The following is a 20,721-nucleotide window of genomic DNA, read 5'->3' as shown; positions in this document are numbered from 1 at the left end:
ACTCTGTCGCCCAGTCTGGAGTGCAGTGGAACGATCTCAGCTCACTGCAAGCTCCGCCTCCCGGGTTCACGCCATTCTCCTGCCTCAGCCTCCCGACTAGCTGGGACTACAGGCACCCACCACCATGCCCAGCTAATTTTTTTGTATTTTTAGTAGAGACAGGGTTTCACCATGTTAGCCAGGATGGTCTCGATCTTCTGACCTTGTGATTCGCCCGCCTCGGCCTCCCAAAGTGCTGGGATTACAGGCGTGAGCCACTGCGCCCGGCCTCATCAATTCATTTTTAACGGATATATGGGCCATGTACAAAAGAGGACACTAATTGTGGAGGAAATATAGATGAATGAAGTAATAGCTCTCACTCTGATTTTATACTCACCACCAAAATGAAGCAACATTTAGATCTACCAAGCCAATTTTTTGTAAGTTTTATTAATTTAAAAAGTTGATTTAGGGATAAACTTTCAAAGTAATTCATATATTCTTTCCATTAATTGTCAGAAAATTAACACATTTCTTTTTTATGTGAATCTACCTGCATTTTGTGGTTTTTGCATACATTAGTTTTGTTTTTAAATTTCATGATTGATTGAGTTTAGCGTGTTTTTACCTGAATATAAAAATATGTATTATATTTGGGCTAACTTTAAAGAGTAAAATAATGGTGATTAGAATTCGAATTTAACTAGCAAGCCTCCTAGTCATTAAATATTTGGGGGAAAAAAGCCACTTGGGTTTCAACTGACACCATGAAATACAAGATCAACACCTTTAATTCTAAATAAGTTTTTCCAAACCCAAATTATATTATGGACAGTAAACATCTAAATTCAATAAAATAACTATCATAGTCAGCAGGCAAGGAAAAAACGGAGAATATATATAAATCATAAAATAAATTTTTATATTGAAGAAAAGATAGAATAGCTATGAAATATGAAAATTTTGCCTTAGCAGTCTTCACCTTGAAGTATTACAATAAGCTTAGAGTCACTGGTCTATTCGAAACTCTAGAATTGTTTCTTGAAAGATTTTATAATAAAATTGTATACACATACATATACGTGTGTGTGTGTGTATGGTGTGTGTTCCAAGGTTGATAATGCCTAAGTATTAGTATCTATTCTGTAGTTATAAGAGTTATTGATTATTTAGTTTTTAACACTGAATAAATGTACTAGAACCTTAAGATGCCTGTTCAGGTCAATGGAAGTATTCTCTCAATTTCCTTTCATCTTAAAATCTAAGCTTCTGAGGATATTGGAGTTCTCAGGTCAAAGGATTAGAAATCATAATAATAACAATTTGTCCTGGGAACTTACTTTGATTTGAAAAAAAGATTTTGACAATCAAAAATAACAAAGCTCATAAATGCATAGAGAGGACTGGAATGACTTTTAGTGACATGTTAATAACTTGTTTGGCAAGCTTATTGGTATTTTATTTTTTTATTTTTGGTTACCTGAATTGCTTAGATTTCTGCAATAATTATATATTACTCTTATCCTGCTTTTTTATCCTTGTAGTTCTCAACTCTTTGGAGCTGCATTTTTGGTTGGTTTTATTTTGAGTTTTTTGCTTTTTTATTTCTGGAATATTCTCAGACATTTTTTCTAATGTTTCTTATGCCCATTTTCCCTTTATTCCTTTTCTGGGATTCCAATTATAATTTGCTTTTTCTCATAACTTTTTTTTCTGTTCTGACTCTGCTCCCCTCCCCCACACATATATACACACAGTTTTTTCTTTGTATTTTAGTGTGAATAATATTTAATGCCCTATTTTTAAATTCACTGATTCATCTGTGTTAGCCTATTGATGAGCACACTGAAGAAATTCTTCATCTTGTTATCTTTTCAGAAAGATATTTCTAGAATTTCTATTAGGTTATTTCTTATTTCCACCACTCTACTGAATTTCTCCATCGCGTCAGGCATATTTGTGCTTTCTGCTATCCTGTAATGTGTTTGAATCAAAGTTCCTGTCTGATAGTTCCAATATCTGTGTTATCTCTATCTGGCTCTGTTACTTCATTTCTTGAAAATGGTTGTTTTATATTTTGTAGCCTTTTTGTGTCCTAGTTGGTTGAATGCCAGACATGGTATGGAAGAACAGTAAGGAGTGAGGTAAATAGAGTTTATGCCTGTAAATGGACATTACAGGCATTTACTCTGTTGAGTAAAGCTCTTCAGGAATTATTTGGATTTTGCTGTTGCAATTGTTACTTCCACTGTGCCAAAAGCTTCCAATTCTTCTATTGGTGGAATGGTATCAATTCATTCTTCGAATAGACTGCATGCTGTAGGGTTTTCTCAGTCTTCTTACTCAGTCCTCAGCTCTCAGTGTTCTCTACATGCTTGTGCCACAGAAGAGGTTTCTGTCCACACTCTGATCTGTCCCACAATGTTAGACTGCTCCTCCTTGTTGCTGCATTCCACTCTTATTATAAGGAAGAGGTGGAGCATGGAATAGGGGTTCCTCTGTTCTCCTTGTACATCCTGCATGTGTAAGCCCTGGTGTGGGCTTTCTCAAGTTTTTTTCCCCCTCTTTCTTATGGCATCATGGCAGCCATCCTCTGCTTCACATTTATGGGGATCTTGGGTGCAAGAGAATTTTCTGCCCCTTCTCAATCCACAGTAGACCTCTACTTTGTAGTGGTACAGGATCTTAGGCCTAAGAGGACTTCCTGCTCCTCCCCCAGGGGTAGGGGATTTTTGCTGATACCTCTTTTCCAGAAGCAGTAGACCTTTGCCTGAGCACCAGGGATGGGCACACTTACTCCTCTTCCCTATAATACTTACCGTCCTTCTTTCGTATGACATAAAGGTCTGGGGAATTGCATAAGAGTTTCTGCCTGTGCACCAGTCTTAGCTGATTTTTTTCTTATTCTTATACCATGAAGGAATATTCTCCTGTGTCCTGCCTTGTCCCCCAATCTATCTTAAAGAAATCTATGCAAACAAGTTTTTGAATGAGTGGAGACTCCCCTTGTGTTTGTGGGTGTCTATAATGCTAACCTTATTTATTACAATTTTCGCTGTTTTGTTTTGTTTTGTTTTGTAGAGACACAGTCTCACTTTATTGCCCAGCCGGGTGTCAAACTCCTGAGCTCAAGTAATCCTCCCACCTCAGCCTCCCAATGTGTTGAGATTACAGGCATGAGCCACTGTGCCCAGCCTATGGCGGCCACTTTTAACCTGTTCTGCCAAAGGTGAAACAATGTATATGGTCTCATCTCACCTTGAAATTATCCTAATTGTCACTCGGTAGAATTTGGGGGGTTTTTTTGGCTCACATTTTGAATTCAGCTCAAGGAAATTTATGATTTTAGTATTACCTGGCACTTTTTTGTCATTTTGTTGTTGCTGTTAATAGCCATATTCTCTTGTGGTTTTCTGCATTCTACACAAAACAGAACATATTACTTTAAAATATAGTTTAATTAAAATTTAAAAATAAGCAAATACATTTTAGCTTGTGTATCTGTCTTATATCCAGCCTATTTAAAAACAGTATGTCCAAATAGTAAGAGAAAGATGGAGAAGGCAGAAAAAGACTCTAGACTCTATACACTGCCTTTAAAACCACAATGTTTAAAAACACACTTAGACCTTTAACAGTATCTGATTACCAAACTCTGATAAAGCATCTTTCCATGTTCTAAGTAAAAAAAAAAAAAAAAACGTAAAAATTCAAAACACTGAAAATCCAAATCAATGGAATACTAATTATTAGAATCTAGTTAAACAGTTATGGAACTGTGAAAAGAAAATAGTTGATGATCTAGCCACGATGTTCTTGATTAAGCAGAACAATCTTATGCAGTGCAATGAATGTGGGTAGATATGTTAACCATTGCCCACTCTGTAAACCTAAATTATGTACCTACAAAGTAGATAGGCAGTTGTCCCTTTACTGTATAGAGTACAATCTCCTGCTCCCCCTTTACTTATTTCTACATTTATATGTACATTGCAGTATCAAAATCAGCATCATCAAGGTAATCAGTCATGAAGGTGACATGCAGGGTGGACTGTTTATTATATATTGTATGCTGAATAACACAACATTAGGCCTCATATCCATCAATGGAGGAAGAAATACATGTTTGCATGTGCTTGAGAAAATAATTAGACATGACATTGGTTTAGCAACTTATCTCATCTCAGGATAACATAGCAGTAATCAATTCATGTTGGCTACATCCTGGGAAGGGACCTGTATACCTTGCCCTTAGAATTACAAAAGGTTTGCATACAGTAACTGAGTACACTGAGATAAAAATGACAAGAAAAAAAACACGTTTCTGTGTTGATGCTGGATTTGGATAGATCTGTCTATTTTTTAAGATAAGTAAGCAGTGGAAAAACTGGATCAGCAATAAATACTAAAAAAACAAGATAAATATGGAAAATCAGGAAATAACAACCTAATGACCCAGAGGGAGAATATATAACTCTGAAAGTTTTCTCCTACAGAAACCATTGGAAAACAGTTTAACATTTTTAGTAGAAAACAGAATGGTATGGATTGGTGAAATGGTGTGTGTGTTTTACACAGTCTGAATCTTTCTCCTGTTTCTGGTAAAAGAACTCCACCTTCTCTTGTGAGAATTGACTCTTTCCTACATGGTGGCAGTCTTTAATCAAGTGCCTTCCCCTCAGTCCAACTGGAGTATGGTAGTTGACCCTCTTCTGTGGTTTTGCTTTCTTCAGATTCAGTTACCAGTGGTATAATACAATAAGATATTGACAGAGACAGAGAGAAACCACATTTGCATAACTTTTATTACACTATAGGTCTATAATTGTTCTATTTTTGTTATTATTGCTGTTAATATCTTACTGTGCCTAATTTATAAATTAAATTTTATCTTCTAAAATCAACTGAGCACCTGGATTCAACCTTTCCTGAAATGAGAAGACATGTGAAAATTAAATTGGCAACATGAAGTGTATCCATTGAAAGCTTATGCAATATTAAGAAAAAGGAAAAAAGATATAAATAAAGAGATCAAAATATATTTATAGGACAATTAAAATACAACCTGATAATGTTATTTCTGAGGTTAAAATTGTAGTATGTATAACAGAAGCAAAAAATCAAAAAAAGAATTAAAGAGTTTATTATATTACAGGCAAAAATCAATGAAAAGGTAGCCATGTTTCTTTGAGTAGTATCTGAATATGTTTAAAAATCACTGAAACAGATATAAAAATATCTTACTCATAAAGGAACAAAAATTAAGTAAGCCCTGCATATGTCATTTGCATGATAAAATGACAAAAGGCAAGGGAACCAAATTCACTGTTTTGTAAGGGATAATGTTATGATTCAAGAATTTTTACCCAGGCAAGTTGTTTTAAATACACAAAGTGGACGAAAGATAGTGTAGATCAGGTGTGGATTCAAAAGTGATCCATTCTTCTACTAAAAAAATTGCTTATGACATCACACTGATAAGTAAAAATAAGTATCTAAGTAATAGGGCTGTTGTAGTGTAAAAGACTAACAAATCTTACTTTAGAGAGTTTGGATATGAAATCCAGGAATCCAACAGGATTTTGATCTGTCAACTGAACTCCACATTTTAGGGGTTATATTCTTCCCTTAAATTAATGATCCTCTTCTGGATCTGATTCTTCCTAGTTTTAATAATATAGTTCCTGTGGAGCAATTCTTGATCTACGCCTCATTTAGAATCTCTTCCTTTATCTGATTAATAATTCAAACAAAAAGTTTCACTATTCTATTTCTAGTAATCATAAAAATGGCTAAGTTTTTATTTTCTTTTAACGTGTAACAATGAGCTTGGACAATTGCTATAAAAAGTACGTTTTTAATCTATAAAAGCATATCTGTTTAAAAAAAAAAAAAGCAAAAAAGCATTCTAATTGCCACATGTGTGATATGAATTAGTTTATGAGTTCCATATGTGATGGAATTCATATGTGATACCAGGCACTTATATTTTTAAGCAATGAACAGTGTGTTAACGGGATTTAAAATCAGTGTGGTCACTCAGAATATTAAAATTAAAAGCTTCAAAAGGGCATAAAATAGACTGAAAAAGTGTATAAGCATGGCATTGATTATATTTTGATAGTGAAATTTAGGGCCATTTTAATTTTTTCTTTTGCTTTTTTTGTGTTTTCTGTATTTTTCAACATAAGCACTTTATATATGCAGCATAATCAAGTATATAAAATATTTAATACCACCCTTCCAAAAAAAAAAAAAGATTAGACTTAAATATACCAAGATGTTAGCAGTGATTATAACTGTCTGTAGATCATGGGACTATGATTAATTATGTTTTTCTTGAACTATTTTTGTTTGCCAGTGTTCTATAATAAGACGTTTGACCTTTATGGTCTATTTAATTGTATTAAAAACACAATTGTTGCATCAATATGTAGAGCTTATAAGCGACTGTTCAAAAGTTCCCAAGGAATTGTTTAAAAAAAAAATAACCTGCTAATTATGACATTAAATACATAACAAATTTTTTCAATCTCATAAGATTAGGAACAATTATTCCTTGATTCTCTTCAACAATGCAAGATTGTTGGAATTGCATTATTTAGAGGAAGGAATTACATTGACTACCACTTCCTGTCATTCTTACAACACCGATATACTACCTGCATCATTTATTTAGTCTTTTTTTCCTAGGCAGAAAGGCCTTTTAAATGTCTTCACCCTTTGACCATAAAACATTGTTTTGGTTTGAAACTTGAGAATGTTTACATTTAAGATGGCGTTATGGCAAACAAATACAGAATTTGAGTTTGAAAACTTAGTTTCGTGCCTCAGATTTGTTTTTATAACTGTATAGCTTTTTGGCCTGCAATAAATCAGTATTGTAATATTCAATCTTTACAGGCTTATTCTAAGGACCCAAATAATGAAATGCATAAATATAATGTTAAACTATGGTATATAATTTAGGATATTATACTTTATTCCATCTAAAATCTTGTCAAATTATTTTGACACAGTAACATTAAGCTTAATGATACTGATAATTAGATTTTTTAAGTCTATAAGCATATCAAGTAAGAGCTGTGTTTTTAAGTATTTTTGATATTTATATACAGATGTGTAATTACTCTTCTCTATTGCTCATGCTTTTTATATATGCTTTTCTTATTATTCATGAGACTTCTGACTCAGCTTGTGTTTCAATTAGAGAAAATTGTAAAAGATCTTACCAAAAGAGATTTTGTTTTTAAAATGCTCTTTCTCTGCTAGCGTCATTAATTTTACTATTTATTTAACAATAAAGATTTTTGGATGGCAAACTGCTTGATATCAATAAAGACTTTCAGCCGTATTATGGGGAAGGAGGACGCATTCTGGAGATCCGGACTCCAGAGGCAGTGACCAGCATTAAAAAGAGAGGAGAGAGTCTAGGATACACAGAAGGGGCCTTGTTGGCTCTGGCCTTCATCATCATCCTCTGCTGCATTCCTGCCATCTTGGTGGTTTTGGTCAGCTACAGACAGTAAGTATTCTAGGATGGTAAACATGGATAGTTCCTCAGAAGTCATTGCAGAAAACCATCTCTGGTAACATGGCTTTGCATTGTAAAATACTGATGCTGCAACTACTCTGAGATTGCTTTATCTGTCTCGTACCAAATGATTTTCTTCAAAAGGAAAACAGTCCAAACTCCCAGTACATTTTTCACTGATGGCTCAATATTCTTGTGAGTCTAATATGGTCTCTTTCAATAGAAATATCACCTTAGTTCCTGTGGCTTTGTTTATGCTCTTCTTTTGTTTAAGAGCCAACTCGGGAGAGAAGGTAACAGGTATCCTGGGATAAAAGCAATGGAATGTTACATGCAGATACCCACTCTGCCCAGCTCCAAAGGAAGGTCAATAACCTCGTGACATTGTCATGATAGCTTTTTATCCAAACTGTTAAATTTGCCTTTGTGCAAATGATCACAGTGTTAGCAAAAGCATTATAAAATCATAGCATATAAGATGTAATTTTCGATGTGGCCTCTTCCTTCCTGGGTGCTTTGCCAGAGTTTTTAGTGTAATATTTGACATCATGTTCTGGCTGTGCAGGCTCTTAATTTTTCTGGTTCCTGCAGTCAAGTGAATCCATTGACAATATCCATATTTTAAAATTGTATTTAACTTATCTACAGTAGTCAAGTAATTATCACTAAGTTAAACATCCATATTTGAAGTAGGTTAGTAATATATTCTTTGTCTGACACTAAGTCTGGGGAAGCTTTGTGATAGAGAGCCACACATTTTAAGTATATTTCTATTGACAATGACTTGAAAAAATTGGGGAGCTGATTAAGAAGAGAAGTAGCCCTGAGTGTGCCACAAAAAAAAATAGCAGACAGGAATAATAAATCATGTAAATTACTTTATGTAATAAACAATAAGAAATAACGGTAGAACTGCTATTCATCATTTAAACTACCTACAGAGGAAATACTAAAATAGTCTTTATGTATTCTTTACTTTTTTTTTTTTTTTTTTTTTTCCTGGTCTGTCTCTGTTGCCTAGCTAGAGTGCAGTGGTATGATCTCAGCTCACTGCAACCTCCGCCTCCCAGGTTCAAGCAATTCTCCTGTGTCAGCCTTCCAAGTAGCTGGGATTACAGGCATGGGCCACCATACCCGGCTACTTTTTGTATTTTTAGTAGAGATGGGGTTTCACCATGTTGGTCAGGCTGGTCTCCAACTCCTAACCTCGTGATCCACCCACCTCGGCCTCCCAAAGTGCTGGGATTACAGGTGTGAACCACCGCGCCCTGCCAATAGTCCTTATGTATTCTTAAACTGTCATCTTTGTTCTCAAATACTTAAAATTTTCTTGTGAATTGAGTAAGGTAAAGTAATTCCAATCTGAAATTCAAAAGTATGCTCTGCATGAACTTTGCTATGAATGGAAACTAAAAAGCAAATATGAAAACAAGTATCATGAATTTATTACCCAGAAGTGGGACCTTCCAATTCTAGCTTCGGTTTCTTAGTGAGGCCAAGGGTATAACTAGGGCTTGCCGCATGATTCCATCCCTTTAAGATTTTGCAAGCAGGTCCTGAGTTTTCAAGTAATTCCAACCTGAAACTACAGAAATATTTCTTACCACAAAAGCAATGTGAAGTTGCAAATATAGAATTAGGGTTGATATACTGGAGCTTAATGTATCCTTAACCAATCAATCGATATGCTAAATCTAAAGCTAATGAACAAAATTAATACTGAACAAATTATTTTAAATTTTTAAGCCATCAGCCCATTATTAATTATCATGTTAAATCCATTCCGTCTTACCAGTTATCCTTTTACACTTAACTGTTTTCCAAAGGAGCTTTATTATATCCTGCTAGCAATAAAATCAGTGAGAAAAATTCTTATATTTGGCACACTATGCAATGATCAAAACTGAAGCACTCTGGATGGTATACATGGTCATCTGAAATGTAACAAAAACTTAAGATGTTTAATATTTAAATAATTTATAGATGCATTATTTAATTATCCTTTAGTTTGATAATCAGCTCAATACCATATGAATTTATTTACGTTACTGCTTTTTACAGATTAACATAATTAAACAAAATGAGTTTTTCTCTGCCTACATAGCAAAGTAAAAATCTAATATTTAAAGCCTAACAATTGTGCCTTGATATTTGCTTGCAAATAAGGTAAGAATGAACAGCTATTCTTTTATATAATGATATGCCTTTGAACTTTTCTATGAATGGAAACTAAAAAGCAAATATGTAAAAACTGTCATAAATTTATTACTCAAGAGTAGGACCTTCCAATTCTAGCTTCAGCTTCAAAGTGAAGCCAAGAGTATAACCGGGGCTTGCTACCTGATTCCATTCTGTAGTATTCTTCAAGCAGGGTAGACCAAGAAGCCAATTATAAAAATCAGGTCATCTTTAATATTCCATTTTTCTACTAGACTTGAAATTCTCATATTTACATTTCAATCCAGTTTTCTTATTCCATGTAGTTCATTTCTTTATTTTTCTGTAATGGATATTTTAATGGCTTTAATAACTCTAATGGTAATAATACTATTTTCACCTTTCGAATTGATATGCTTAGTTTTCTTAGTCTGTCATTAACTCTGTCATTATGAATTTAACCTATAAATTTTTCATTATTTAGAACAAATCAGATGTTAAAATGTTATTAATGCAATATTTCTAATGCAGCTTTCTATTTTTCTTACTCATTGCTTTCCCAAACAGGTTTAAAGTGTAAGTATAATTAACATTTTACACATCCTTTTCATGTAATAGGAAAAGAGAAACCCGAGATTTTATCAATCAAGTCAGCCTGCTCAGAACCACATATTATTCCTTTGTTTTGCATTTATAATAGTTTATTTTTTGGTTTGATATATATATAGAATAGAGCTGATTTTAGACAATTGGACATAACTTGTGTAAATGTGAAAAAGGTAGTTTGCCTATAGCTTCCATCCTGTAACATCTTGGTTTTGAGGAAAAAAATAATCGGTGTCCAGGAAATCCAAAAACAGCAGTGTAGCTGTAACATGAGACTCACAGGCATTCTTAGGAATCTTTATTTATTTTATGTTATTTTATTTTATTTTATTTTATATTTTATCTCACATCTTATCTTATCTTATATCTTATCATGTCGACGGTGTTTTTGCTTTTGTTGCCCAGTCTAGAGTGCAATGGTGCGATCTCGGGTGACTGCAACCTCTGCCTCCCGGGTTGAAGTGATTCTCCTGCCTCAGCCTCCCGAGTAGCTGGGATTACAAGCACGTGCCACCACACCCAGCTAATTTTGTATTTTTAGTAGAGATGGGATTTCTCCATGTTGGTCAGGCTGGTCTCAAACTCCTGACCTTAAGTGATCCATCCGCCTCGGCCTCCCAAAGTGCTGGGATTACAGGCATGAGCCACGGTGCCCGGCCTGGGCACTACTAGGAATCTTAAAGGATATACAAGCTAACCAAATTTCCCTTGTACATGTGTGTACAGCCTCTGTGAAATAACGTCAAAAATGTTTCAAATCATTTCAAATAAAATAACTTAGACAAATAATAAATAAAAATTATCTATCTTTAATATGCCTCATCTTATGAAACAGATTCATTAAACAACTACCAATTATCCATCCCATTTTAATAAACATTTTGCTTTCTCTTTTTAATATTATCATTTAATTTAATTTGTAAATATGTCTGCTGAATTCTACCCCTTATTCAAGAGATAACTATTTTCAAGAACAAAGCAGGGATTATATGCAAATGATACCCTGTGGGGATGTAATTATATCGGTGTATAAATGGAATTGTTTGTGTAAAAGAATTTTAGTGGGTTCCTATGATAACTGGACCCCATTATTAAAAGGTAGCTTATTGATAAGCATTATGATTTCTAAACTGAGTTTTACAAGCCATCTTTACTTTATCCAAGACGTCAAGCTGAGTGCACAAAGACTGCACGAATTCAGGCCGCGTTACCCGCGGCTAAACCAGCAGCGCCGGCCCCTGCACCAGTGGCAGCGCCCCCGCCGCCGCCGCCGCCTCCACCAGGTGCGCATCTCTATGAAGAACTTGGAGACAGCTCAATGTAAGTAGACCGTTCAGGAACTCTGAGAAGTAGCTGGGTTTTACTGAATGTTGTGTGGTGAGTATTTAATTTCAATCTGATGTGGAAATGCCTACATGGACTATTTTATTCTGGTATTTTAAAGAGAAAATTTGTTAAGACGAGAATCTAAGAAAAGTTAGGTTGAAAAATAATAGCCAAAACCAAACAAGAAATTAAAGAAAGCTAAGAGAAAAGTAGAATTAAACTTCAGGAGACAATTGCAAATTTATAGCTTGAGTATAATATTTAATATCTCAATCCTCAGGGTCATGCATTTTTACATATCTATAGTACGTATGTGTATATATGTATAAATATATAAATAGATTCTGAAAATATATTTTTGCATAGGAGATGAGAGAAATAAAGCACAATCATAAAATAGTAATCCCAATTAGGTATCCAAACCGATCCCTATTTGGTAATCAAAACCAAATTCTATGGTTTAAAATCATAGTATTTTCTAAGAAACTACTTTTAGGATGTTACATGATATAGAAATTAAAATCTCATGAAAATAAAGAATTTCTGTATTAAATTCCGAACTACTTAGAAAATACTTTTTTTCAGTATATTACTGTCAGACTGCTGTGATTACTGAACATTTCTCCTGCACGATTTGAAATTTGTAGTCAATTTAAAAATCATACATTTTTGAAAGACACTGGTAACTGTTAAAAGACCTTACAGCTGCTTGTATAATGATGCTACCCTCATAATTGGATTCTTTATGGTGCTGTTCAGTTTGTCAGTATTTTAAAAATTCAAGAATAACTACTTTTGGACATGATATGTAAAACAACCAAAAATATTGTACAATTTTGAATATGACAATTAAATCCAGAAAACCTTTTATTAACTGGTATTTGGTGGAGTAGAAGGACTATAACATGTTCTTACATTTGACATTCATAGCAGTTACTAGTAGGAATAAAACAAGTCTCAAAAATCATGAAATTGACCTGGTAATGGAAAAACTGGTTTTAAACAAATGTATTGAGGTTACTTACCATATCAATAATGTTATACAAGGTTTTGTTTAGGATAGTCATGAATGTTAAAATTGATCTTAATGCTATTATTTTATCACATAGTCTAAATTTATAATAGGTTAAAGCATGATTCTGTTTCCAAAATAACAACATAATACAGGGTTCATGCTTTAGATATATACTTTCACTTTTTTCGTAAGTTGAAAACTGATTGTTTCTTTTGTAATTATTGGTGAATGTAGGAATTGAGCCAATATGATTTGATTCTATTTGATTATGTTAATGACCTCTCTCAAGCAAAGATCTTTAGAAGCTAAAAAAAGTACTATGTATAAAGTTAAGTGTGTTTATATGTGACATTAATGAATTATATATTCATTTTAAATTAATAAGAACAGGTATACTATAACATCATCTGGAATCAGTATAATTTGATGGTAGTAATTTTCAAATAGCAACACCTAAGATTATTTTTACTTGAACAATTGTAGTAGACTCACTAGATTTTGCAATTGTAATATATGTATTCATTGAAATAGCTTAAGTTCTACATATGTAATTATTGTATCTTTAGGAAATGTTTAACCTATCCAAGAACTTTTTACAGGAATTCTAAGCATAAGTTACTAGAAAATGAATTCGCTTCAAATGAATTATTATCAATTATTTATTTTAAAAATAACAAAATCAAAGATCATTTTGGAAAAAAATACTTCACAAAGTAATAACTTCATATGAATTCTATAATTACTTTGTAATTGTCTTTATAGTAGTTGTATATTTACTTTCTTCAAAACAAAATTTATCTACTTTAAAAGTCAGTGTGCATTAACCAGTTTTACAGAGTTAGGACATAGAAGCAATTTTTAAACTCTCATTTAAAATTTTTATTTTTGGATTGGCATCATCCGGGTTTAATAGAAGTGAATTTTACCTATATGTAGTAAACAGATTTTATTAGATATAATTTTCTGTGAAAAGAAATTCAAATAATGTCATTTGATTTCATCTAATATATTATTAAATGTCATTCTTATGAATAATAACAAAGTATAAAAACATGCCTTTTATTTTTTTGATATACATACTAATTATTTAAAGCAAGTTCCTGCTCGTATTTTCAGAATTGTTTTAAATTAACTATAGTTAAAACTTCTTTTTTTCTATCACATGTTTTCTGTTTCTCACCTGTGGATACATAGGCATAAGTAAGTAAACAATATCACTTTAATAGAAGAGCATTAGAAAATAGATACAATAGAATAGATTAAAATGCTGTTGTACTGTAAATACAATGATCTTCACCTTTTGCCACAGACTCGCTTACTTTTAAAAGAAAAGCTTTGTCTTCCACACCCAATTTCCTTTTGATGGCATGAGCTTAAAACTGTGTTCCCTGTGATAGTACCTGTGCCTACTGAAAGGAGTTTCAAAATTCTCCTTTTTTTAAATTTTTTAAAATTAGTTTTTAAAAATTCTTAAATTTTAAGAACCTAAAATTTACAAATCTATAAATAGAAATCTATTTATATATTTCTTTTAGTCAAAGTGATGTGATATTGTTATATCCTTTGGGTGTTTTTCCAAGAGAAATGAAACCAAGAACAAATGCATATAAAAACAACTAGTATATAATATCAAGCCCAGTTGTTCGTGCCATATTTGAAAAATACTTTTCAAGATTCGAAGAGTAAAAGTGTTTGCTCTCATTTAGTCCAAATTGTCTGCATTTTCTTTGTTGTTCAAGTAGGCTTGATGCTCCAGGTCTACCTGTGTGAATTGTTTCTTACAGTTCGTAGCTTTGCCAAAAGACACATTAACAACTGTGGCTTTATTATTTTGTTTCCTATCACCCTAATTTTTCAATATGGCTATTTAATTTCTATTCAGAATATATCTTTTTTATTTAATTCCTGCTAAGTGGGTAAATATTAAACAGTAACTAAAATAAATGTTATTCTGTTTTGGCTTGGAGAGTAAAACCTAATGAGAGACTATTCAGAACCACCTATCAGCCAACATTCCTGGGAGAAGGGTCCAGATGCTTTCCTTAGAGCCATTTAATTTGTGATCTTTGATGTATACAACTTTATTTATGACTCACAGCTACCTATGATTCAGTTTCCATGCATAAGTAAGCCTTTCAGTGATATCAAAGTGTTTTTTTTTTTTTTTTTTTTAGCATCAATCTTTTTGTTAAGGTGAGCTTTAATTAAAATTTGATCCAGATCAGTCTAAGAAATTACTGACAACACCTTTTCTGATTGGTACTATTTATGTTTTAAAACAAATTTTTCTGTTTGGTATTATGTATAAGGTTTTAAAACTAATTAAGCAAAAAATTTAAACAGAAGAAAAACTGTGCCACATTTCTAGTGCACATTCAGTTTCTCAACTGTGATTTTTGAACTCTGTGAGACAAACTCCCATCTATCCTTGGTGATTTCCATTCTCTTAATTTGAAGAACAGGATATTCCACATGTTGGCTCAGAGAGGAGATTACTTTTGGCTCTAGGACAGAAGTACTGACATGAGAGATAAGGGACAGGTACTGAATCAGATACAGCTAAGGATCTTCTATGCATAACAGGCAGCCCTGAGCATCCTCAGGCAAGGTAAAGATACGAAGTTGGTAGCTTTGATGGTATTCTGCAATGGGAAGAAGTGTGATTTGTGCATAAGGGGACTGTTATGTGTGGACATGGATGCTTTGCTGTATCACACTAACTGAGAAAAACAAAAACAAAAAATACTCTTCCAAAATAATCTAGAGATGAGTACTTGTTTTTTTCATTTACATTTCTCATTCTACTCACAACTCTAAGATTTTTCTTCCCTGCCTTTCTGAGATCAGGGACTTAAAATAATGTCTTGCTTAGGTTAGTGTTGTTTGGCCTTTGATGTTTCTAAGTATTTAATAGTAATGAGAGCCATAAAAACATCTTTCTCATGAAAGCTGTGTCACAACTTGTTTCCTCACATTTCATTATCTTCTTTTCTTTCAAGTCTTTTCCTTCTCTGCCATTTTCAACAAAGCAGGGGAAATCACTCAGTCTCAGAAGACAGCAAACATCAAGTTGTGATGCCCTTTTCTTCCAATACTATTGAGGCTCACAAGGCAGCTCATGTAGACGGATCACTTAAGAGCAACAAACCGAAGTCTGCAAGAACATTCACATTTCTATCTGATGAGGATGCCTTAAGTGCCCATAATCCCCTTTATCAGGAAAACATAAGTCAAGTATCAACAAATTCAGACATTTCCCTGAGAACAGATTTTGTAGACCCATTTTTACCCAAAATACAAGCCAAGAGTAAGTCTCTGAGGGGCCCAAGAGAAAAGATACAGAGGCTGTGGAGTCAGTCAGTCAGCTTACCCAGGAGGCTGATGAGGAAAGTTCCAAATAGACCAGAGATCATAGATCTGCAGCAGTGGCAAGGCCCCAGGCAGAAAGCTGAAAATGAAAACACTGGAATCTGTCCAAACAAAAGAGGTAGCAGCAGTCCATTGCTTACAACTGAAGAGGCAAATTTGACAGAGAAAGAGGAAATAAGGCAAGGTGAAACACTGATTATAAAAGGAACAGAACAGTTGAAATCTCTCTCTTCAGACTCTTCATTTTGCTTTCCCAGGCCTCACTTCTCATTCTCCACTTTGCCAACTGTTTCAAGAACTGTGGAACTCAAATCAGAACCTAATGTCATCACTTCTCCTGCTGAGTGTTCCTTGGAACTTTCTCCTTCAAGGCCTTGTGTTTTAAATTCTTCACTCTCTAGGAGAGAGACACCTATTTGTATGTTAACTGTTGAAACTGAAAGAAATATTTTTGAAAATTTTGCCCATCCACCAAACATCTCTCCTTCTGCCTGTCCCCCTCCTCCTCCTCCTATTTCTCCTCCTTCTCCTCCTCCTGCTCCTGCTCCTCTTGCTCCTCCTCCTGACATTTCTCCTTTTTCTCTTTTTTGTCCTCCTCCCTCTCCTCCTTCTATCCCTCTTCCTCTTCCTCCGTCTACATTTTTTCCACTTTCCATTTCAACTTCTGGTCCCCCAACTCCACCACTTCTACCTCCATTTCCAACTCTTCCTCCACCACCTCCTTCTATTCCTTGCCCCCCACCTCCTTCAGCTTCATTTCTGTCCACAGAGTGTGTCTGTATAACAGGTGTTAAATGCACGACCAATATGATGCCTGCCGAGGAAATTAAGTCCTCTATGACACAGCTATCAGCAACAACAGTGTGTAAAACAGACCCTCGGAGAGAACCAAAAGGCATCCTCAAACATGTTAAAAACTTAGCAGAACTTGAAAAATCAGTAGCTAACATGTACAGTCAAATAGAGAAAAACTATCTACGCACAAATGTTTCAGAACTTCAAACTATGTGCCCTTCAGAAGTAACAAATATGGAAATCACATCTGAACCAAACAAGGAGAATTTGAACAATATTGTCGAGGAAACTGAAAAGCAATCTCACAGTCAATCTACTTCACTGTAATGTTACTTTTCTTATTTTAGTTGGGCAAACCCTTTGTTGATCACAGTCTTCAAGTTGAACATCAAATTTGAACTTCAAAGAAGATTCTATTATTTTACCCCAAATTCAATGAAATGCAGTTTTTTCTCATTTTTAATTTAAAAAGATATTAACATCATCACTACTAACTCATATAATAGATTTACCTTAATTTTTAAACTACAAAGTAGCATAATTTGTTCTACATTTATTTGAAAAGTAAGTAATTTTAATCTCTTTCTTAGTGGGAATATGTGGGCATGAAAGTTAGATACTCAACTGAAACCAAAGGCATGTCTATCATGTGGATGCAGTAACATTTACATTTAGTGTTTGAAGGTAGTTTTATCTGAATGTTCCAAGAAAAAAGCAGACTGTTACAAATAAGTTAAAAGCGATATCATAGGTTCTGTTTTTTCTTGAAGCCTATGTATTTGGTAAGAAGAAATACTACCAAAGTAAAATACAATGTACCTAGATTGTAGGAGATGACAGATACAAGGTATTTCAAAATAAATCTCAGGTGCTATAACATGTAGTCATCTGTTTTCTGATGAGAACATCTTTTACTCTGACTTGCTTTTATCTTAGTAGTATGCTTACGGATTTGATAAATCTTATACTTTTTCAATTGCTGTCTTATTCTCTTTATTTCTCATTGTGCTTTCCCTTCCCTTCTTTATAATGAAAATAAATCTTGAGTTGTTGACTTTTGTAAGGCATTTCATTGTTCCAACAGATGTTTAAAGTGCTATTTAATTTTGCTTGTTCACATTATTAATCATCTCCTTAATTTAAATTTTTTCATAAGATTTCTTTTTAAAGAAAGTACGATCTTCAGTTTACTAAATGAAATATAAAAAGCTTAAATAGAAAAATCAAGAGAAATGATATTTGATGAACTATCACTTTTTTTTACATAGGTTTCTGCTCTTTGTTTTAAACAAAGAAGGTAAAACTTTATACTTTGGGAAGAGATTTCTGTAGTTGTAGTAATAGTTCTCAGAGCTCCAACTGTTAAATTTGAACAGCATCACTTAGGCTGGGTACTCTCTCTCTTCCTTCCTAAGTAAACTTATACTTTCAATATTAGTATATAATGTATAATATGTGACCAACAAGTAATTACTTTGTTTTTCCCATGAAACACATGGAATACCTTTTATTTACTGGAAGTTCCCATTTTGAATGCACGTATAAGTATTTGTTTTACTCTGGAGTTTTAAGATTTTAGAAGATGTAAGTTTGCTCAGAGAAGGGTACAATTCTGAGATACAGGCAAAACTCATACCTAATAATTACTATTGGAAGTATATGAATATAGGTTGAGAACCCTGCTATGCAATATTTCAGAGGTTTTCTTCATCCCTCATATTTCTTCAATAATTTGACCTGGCATTCCTAATCAACAAGATCAGACAGAAAACAATCTGTAAATCTAATTATTTTTATAGCCCATCTGCTTCAAATTTTTTTCATCCAAATCAAGAGTAATTACTTTCTTGGGGTTCTTGAACATGATTTTTTTCTTTCTTTCACTGAAAAACTTCAGTTGGAGTTTTTGTTGGCAGCTGGTCATATGCATGAGAACTTGTGCTATTTGGCGGACTCTGACAAGGTATTATTCACAATTGTTAAGCCTTTAATGTGAGAGTGTCTTTTCTAAGCTAATATCTACCAGCTTTTTGCAAATGTAAAATTTATAGTTTCTTGATAAATCTATAAATAGTAACAAAGTAAGTATAAGAAATCTAAACAACATTTTTGTGTAGATACTTACAGCCTTATTAAATTGTTACATTGCCTTTTACTATAACATTTTACTATTTGCATAATCTAAAAGTTTTATTATTACTCTATACTTTTTAATTGAAACATAGATACCCATGTTTTATACTTAATCTAATCTTTTTCTGACACATTGTATTTGGAGAGTACTAATGTCATTATGAAACATTATAAAAGTCAGTTAAAATATCTTCTATATGAGACATTTTAGTATTATTTGACTGCACAAGCATAAATATTCTTCCTCCTCTCAAACGCTAACTGCTTACAACCTGAGAACCAGACAGTAGAAAAATAACACTTTTTTTCTTAATATTTATTATGACCTTAGTAATGCCTAAGAAATTATTAGATACCTTTTAAATAAAGACTTCAGAAAGATGACCGTACATTTTTCCTTATTGTTAAAAGTAAACAGTGATACATATAAATGATATAAAATAAATAATACAATTGATGATGAATTGCATGAAAAGGTGCATCATTATTATATAAACTGGCTTTGTAAGTATCAATAGCCGTGTTTTGAAAGCACACAGATAAAGTAAGTAGTGGTTCTGTTATGTACCTCTTTCAAGTAACTTTCTGCCTTTGAGCCAAGGCAAGCAATACAAATAACCAAATAAAAGGCAACAAAAATGTTAATGGAAACATTAACATTTAGTTATAGTTTATCTATTGATATTTTATTTTCCACATTGATGGAAAACATTACTAATAAAAGGAGTCAGAAGAAATATGCTAAAAACTAAAGCCTGGCTTTGGTTGGATATTTTATAAGGTATATGACTCAATTGTCACTATTAAAACCTAAATATGAACTTTCTCTACCTGAATTATTTCTAAAAAATATAAATTTGGTAAAAGTTGAAAATGTCTACAATTCTAAAGGCGCTGGAAGGATTATCAGTGTTATAAATATTGGCAGAACCATGTAAGCACTCTACAAAGTTCACTGCAGAACCATTTTAAAGAATAAATTGAGAAGCTTTAGTAAGCATTGTGTTTACTTTTTTACAAACAGTTTCAATATACAATGCATTAACCATATAAGATGCTTTCTGATCAGTAGAATTACTTTGTGAAGGCCTCAAAATTAAAAAAAAAAAATTCTACAGAGATCGTTTTGTTGGATTTTAGCAAGTTATGCATGTGCCTCTTTGTAATAATTCTTCATTACACTGATTAATTCTACATAACATGGTTGACAGCATCAGTTTAACACTTTAGATTAACTGCTTAATAAATAACAAATAGAACATTTTCATTATTAGTAACATTCAGCTTTGAAAACTCTATATTCTTTTTTCCCCTCAAGTATAGTCAAATGTTTCACCATCTTGTGATGTGTGAACCTTATAAATCTTTATGTAATGTTGAATATTTGGCTATTAAATCTCTAAAAACCTCTTCATTTAATTTCTAACATTATAATTGACCCTGAAAGGACAGTCAAGAGTTTGTATTGGTTTTAGAATTAAATTGACATAGAGAAAATATCATACAATCATTTGGAAGAATATATTCAATCATAGACATAATTTTCATCCTATGTTTATTACATTCTTCATGTATAAAACATATCTCTTCCCCTAAGGATTAGTATATGTATCAATACTTGTGTACAACAGAGATCATGTATAATATTTTTTTATCCCAACTGATAATAAGAGAGTCACATTTTGTCATGATGCACTATTGAAATAAAATAGATTTTGCATGTTTTGTTGCTCATATGGAATGAGGCTCTGGGTTGATCATTAGTTTAGTAATTCAGGCATGAAACCATGATCTTCCTGTTTTG

General features: G+C 33.0%; 1 protein-coding gene across 1 annotated transcript in view; it reads left to right on the top strand.

Annotated features, from left to right (window-relative positions):
* The first annotated feature begins 5,805 nt into the window (after positions 1 to 5,805).
* LOC116269387 overlaps positions 5,806 to 20,721 on the top strand; it is a 30,222-nt gene continuing 15,306 nt past the window's right edge. Inside the window, exons 1-4 of the mRNA XM_031651925.1 lie at positions 5,806 to 5,831; positions 7,289 to 7,507; positions 10,241 to 10,249; positions 11,444 to 11,599. Of these exons, the coding sequence (XP_031507785.1) occupies positions 5,806 to 5,831; positions 7,289 to 7,507; positions 10,241 to 10,249; positions 11,444 to 11,599 (410 nt within the window). The remainder of the gene's footprint in view (positions 5,832 to 7,288; positions 7,508 to 10,240; positions 10,250 to 11,443; positions 11,600 to 20,721) is intronic.

The sequence above is a fragment of the Papio anubis genome, chromosome 11 (assembly GCF_008728515.1).
Source record: "Papio anubis isolate 15944 chromosome 11, Panubis1.0, whole genome shotgun sequence".
Taxonomy (NCBI): domain Eukaryota; kingdom Metazoa; phylum Chordata; class Mammalia; order Primates; family Cercopithecidae; genus Papio; species Papio anubis.
The sequence above is the reverse complement of the archived record's forward strand: the minus strand, read 5'-3'. Positions and strand labels throughout refer to the sequence as shown.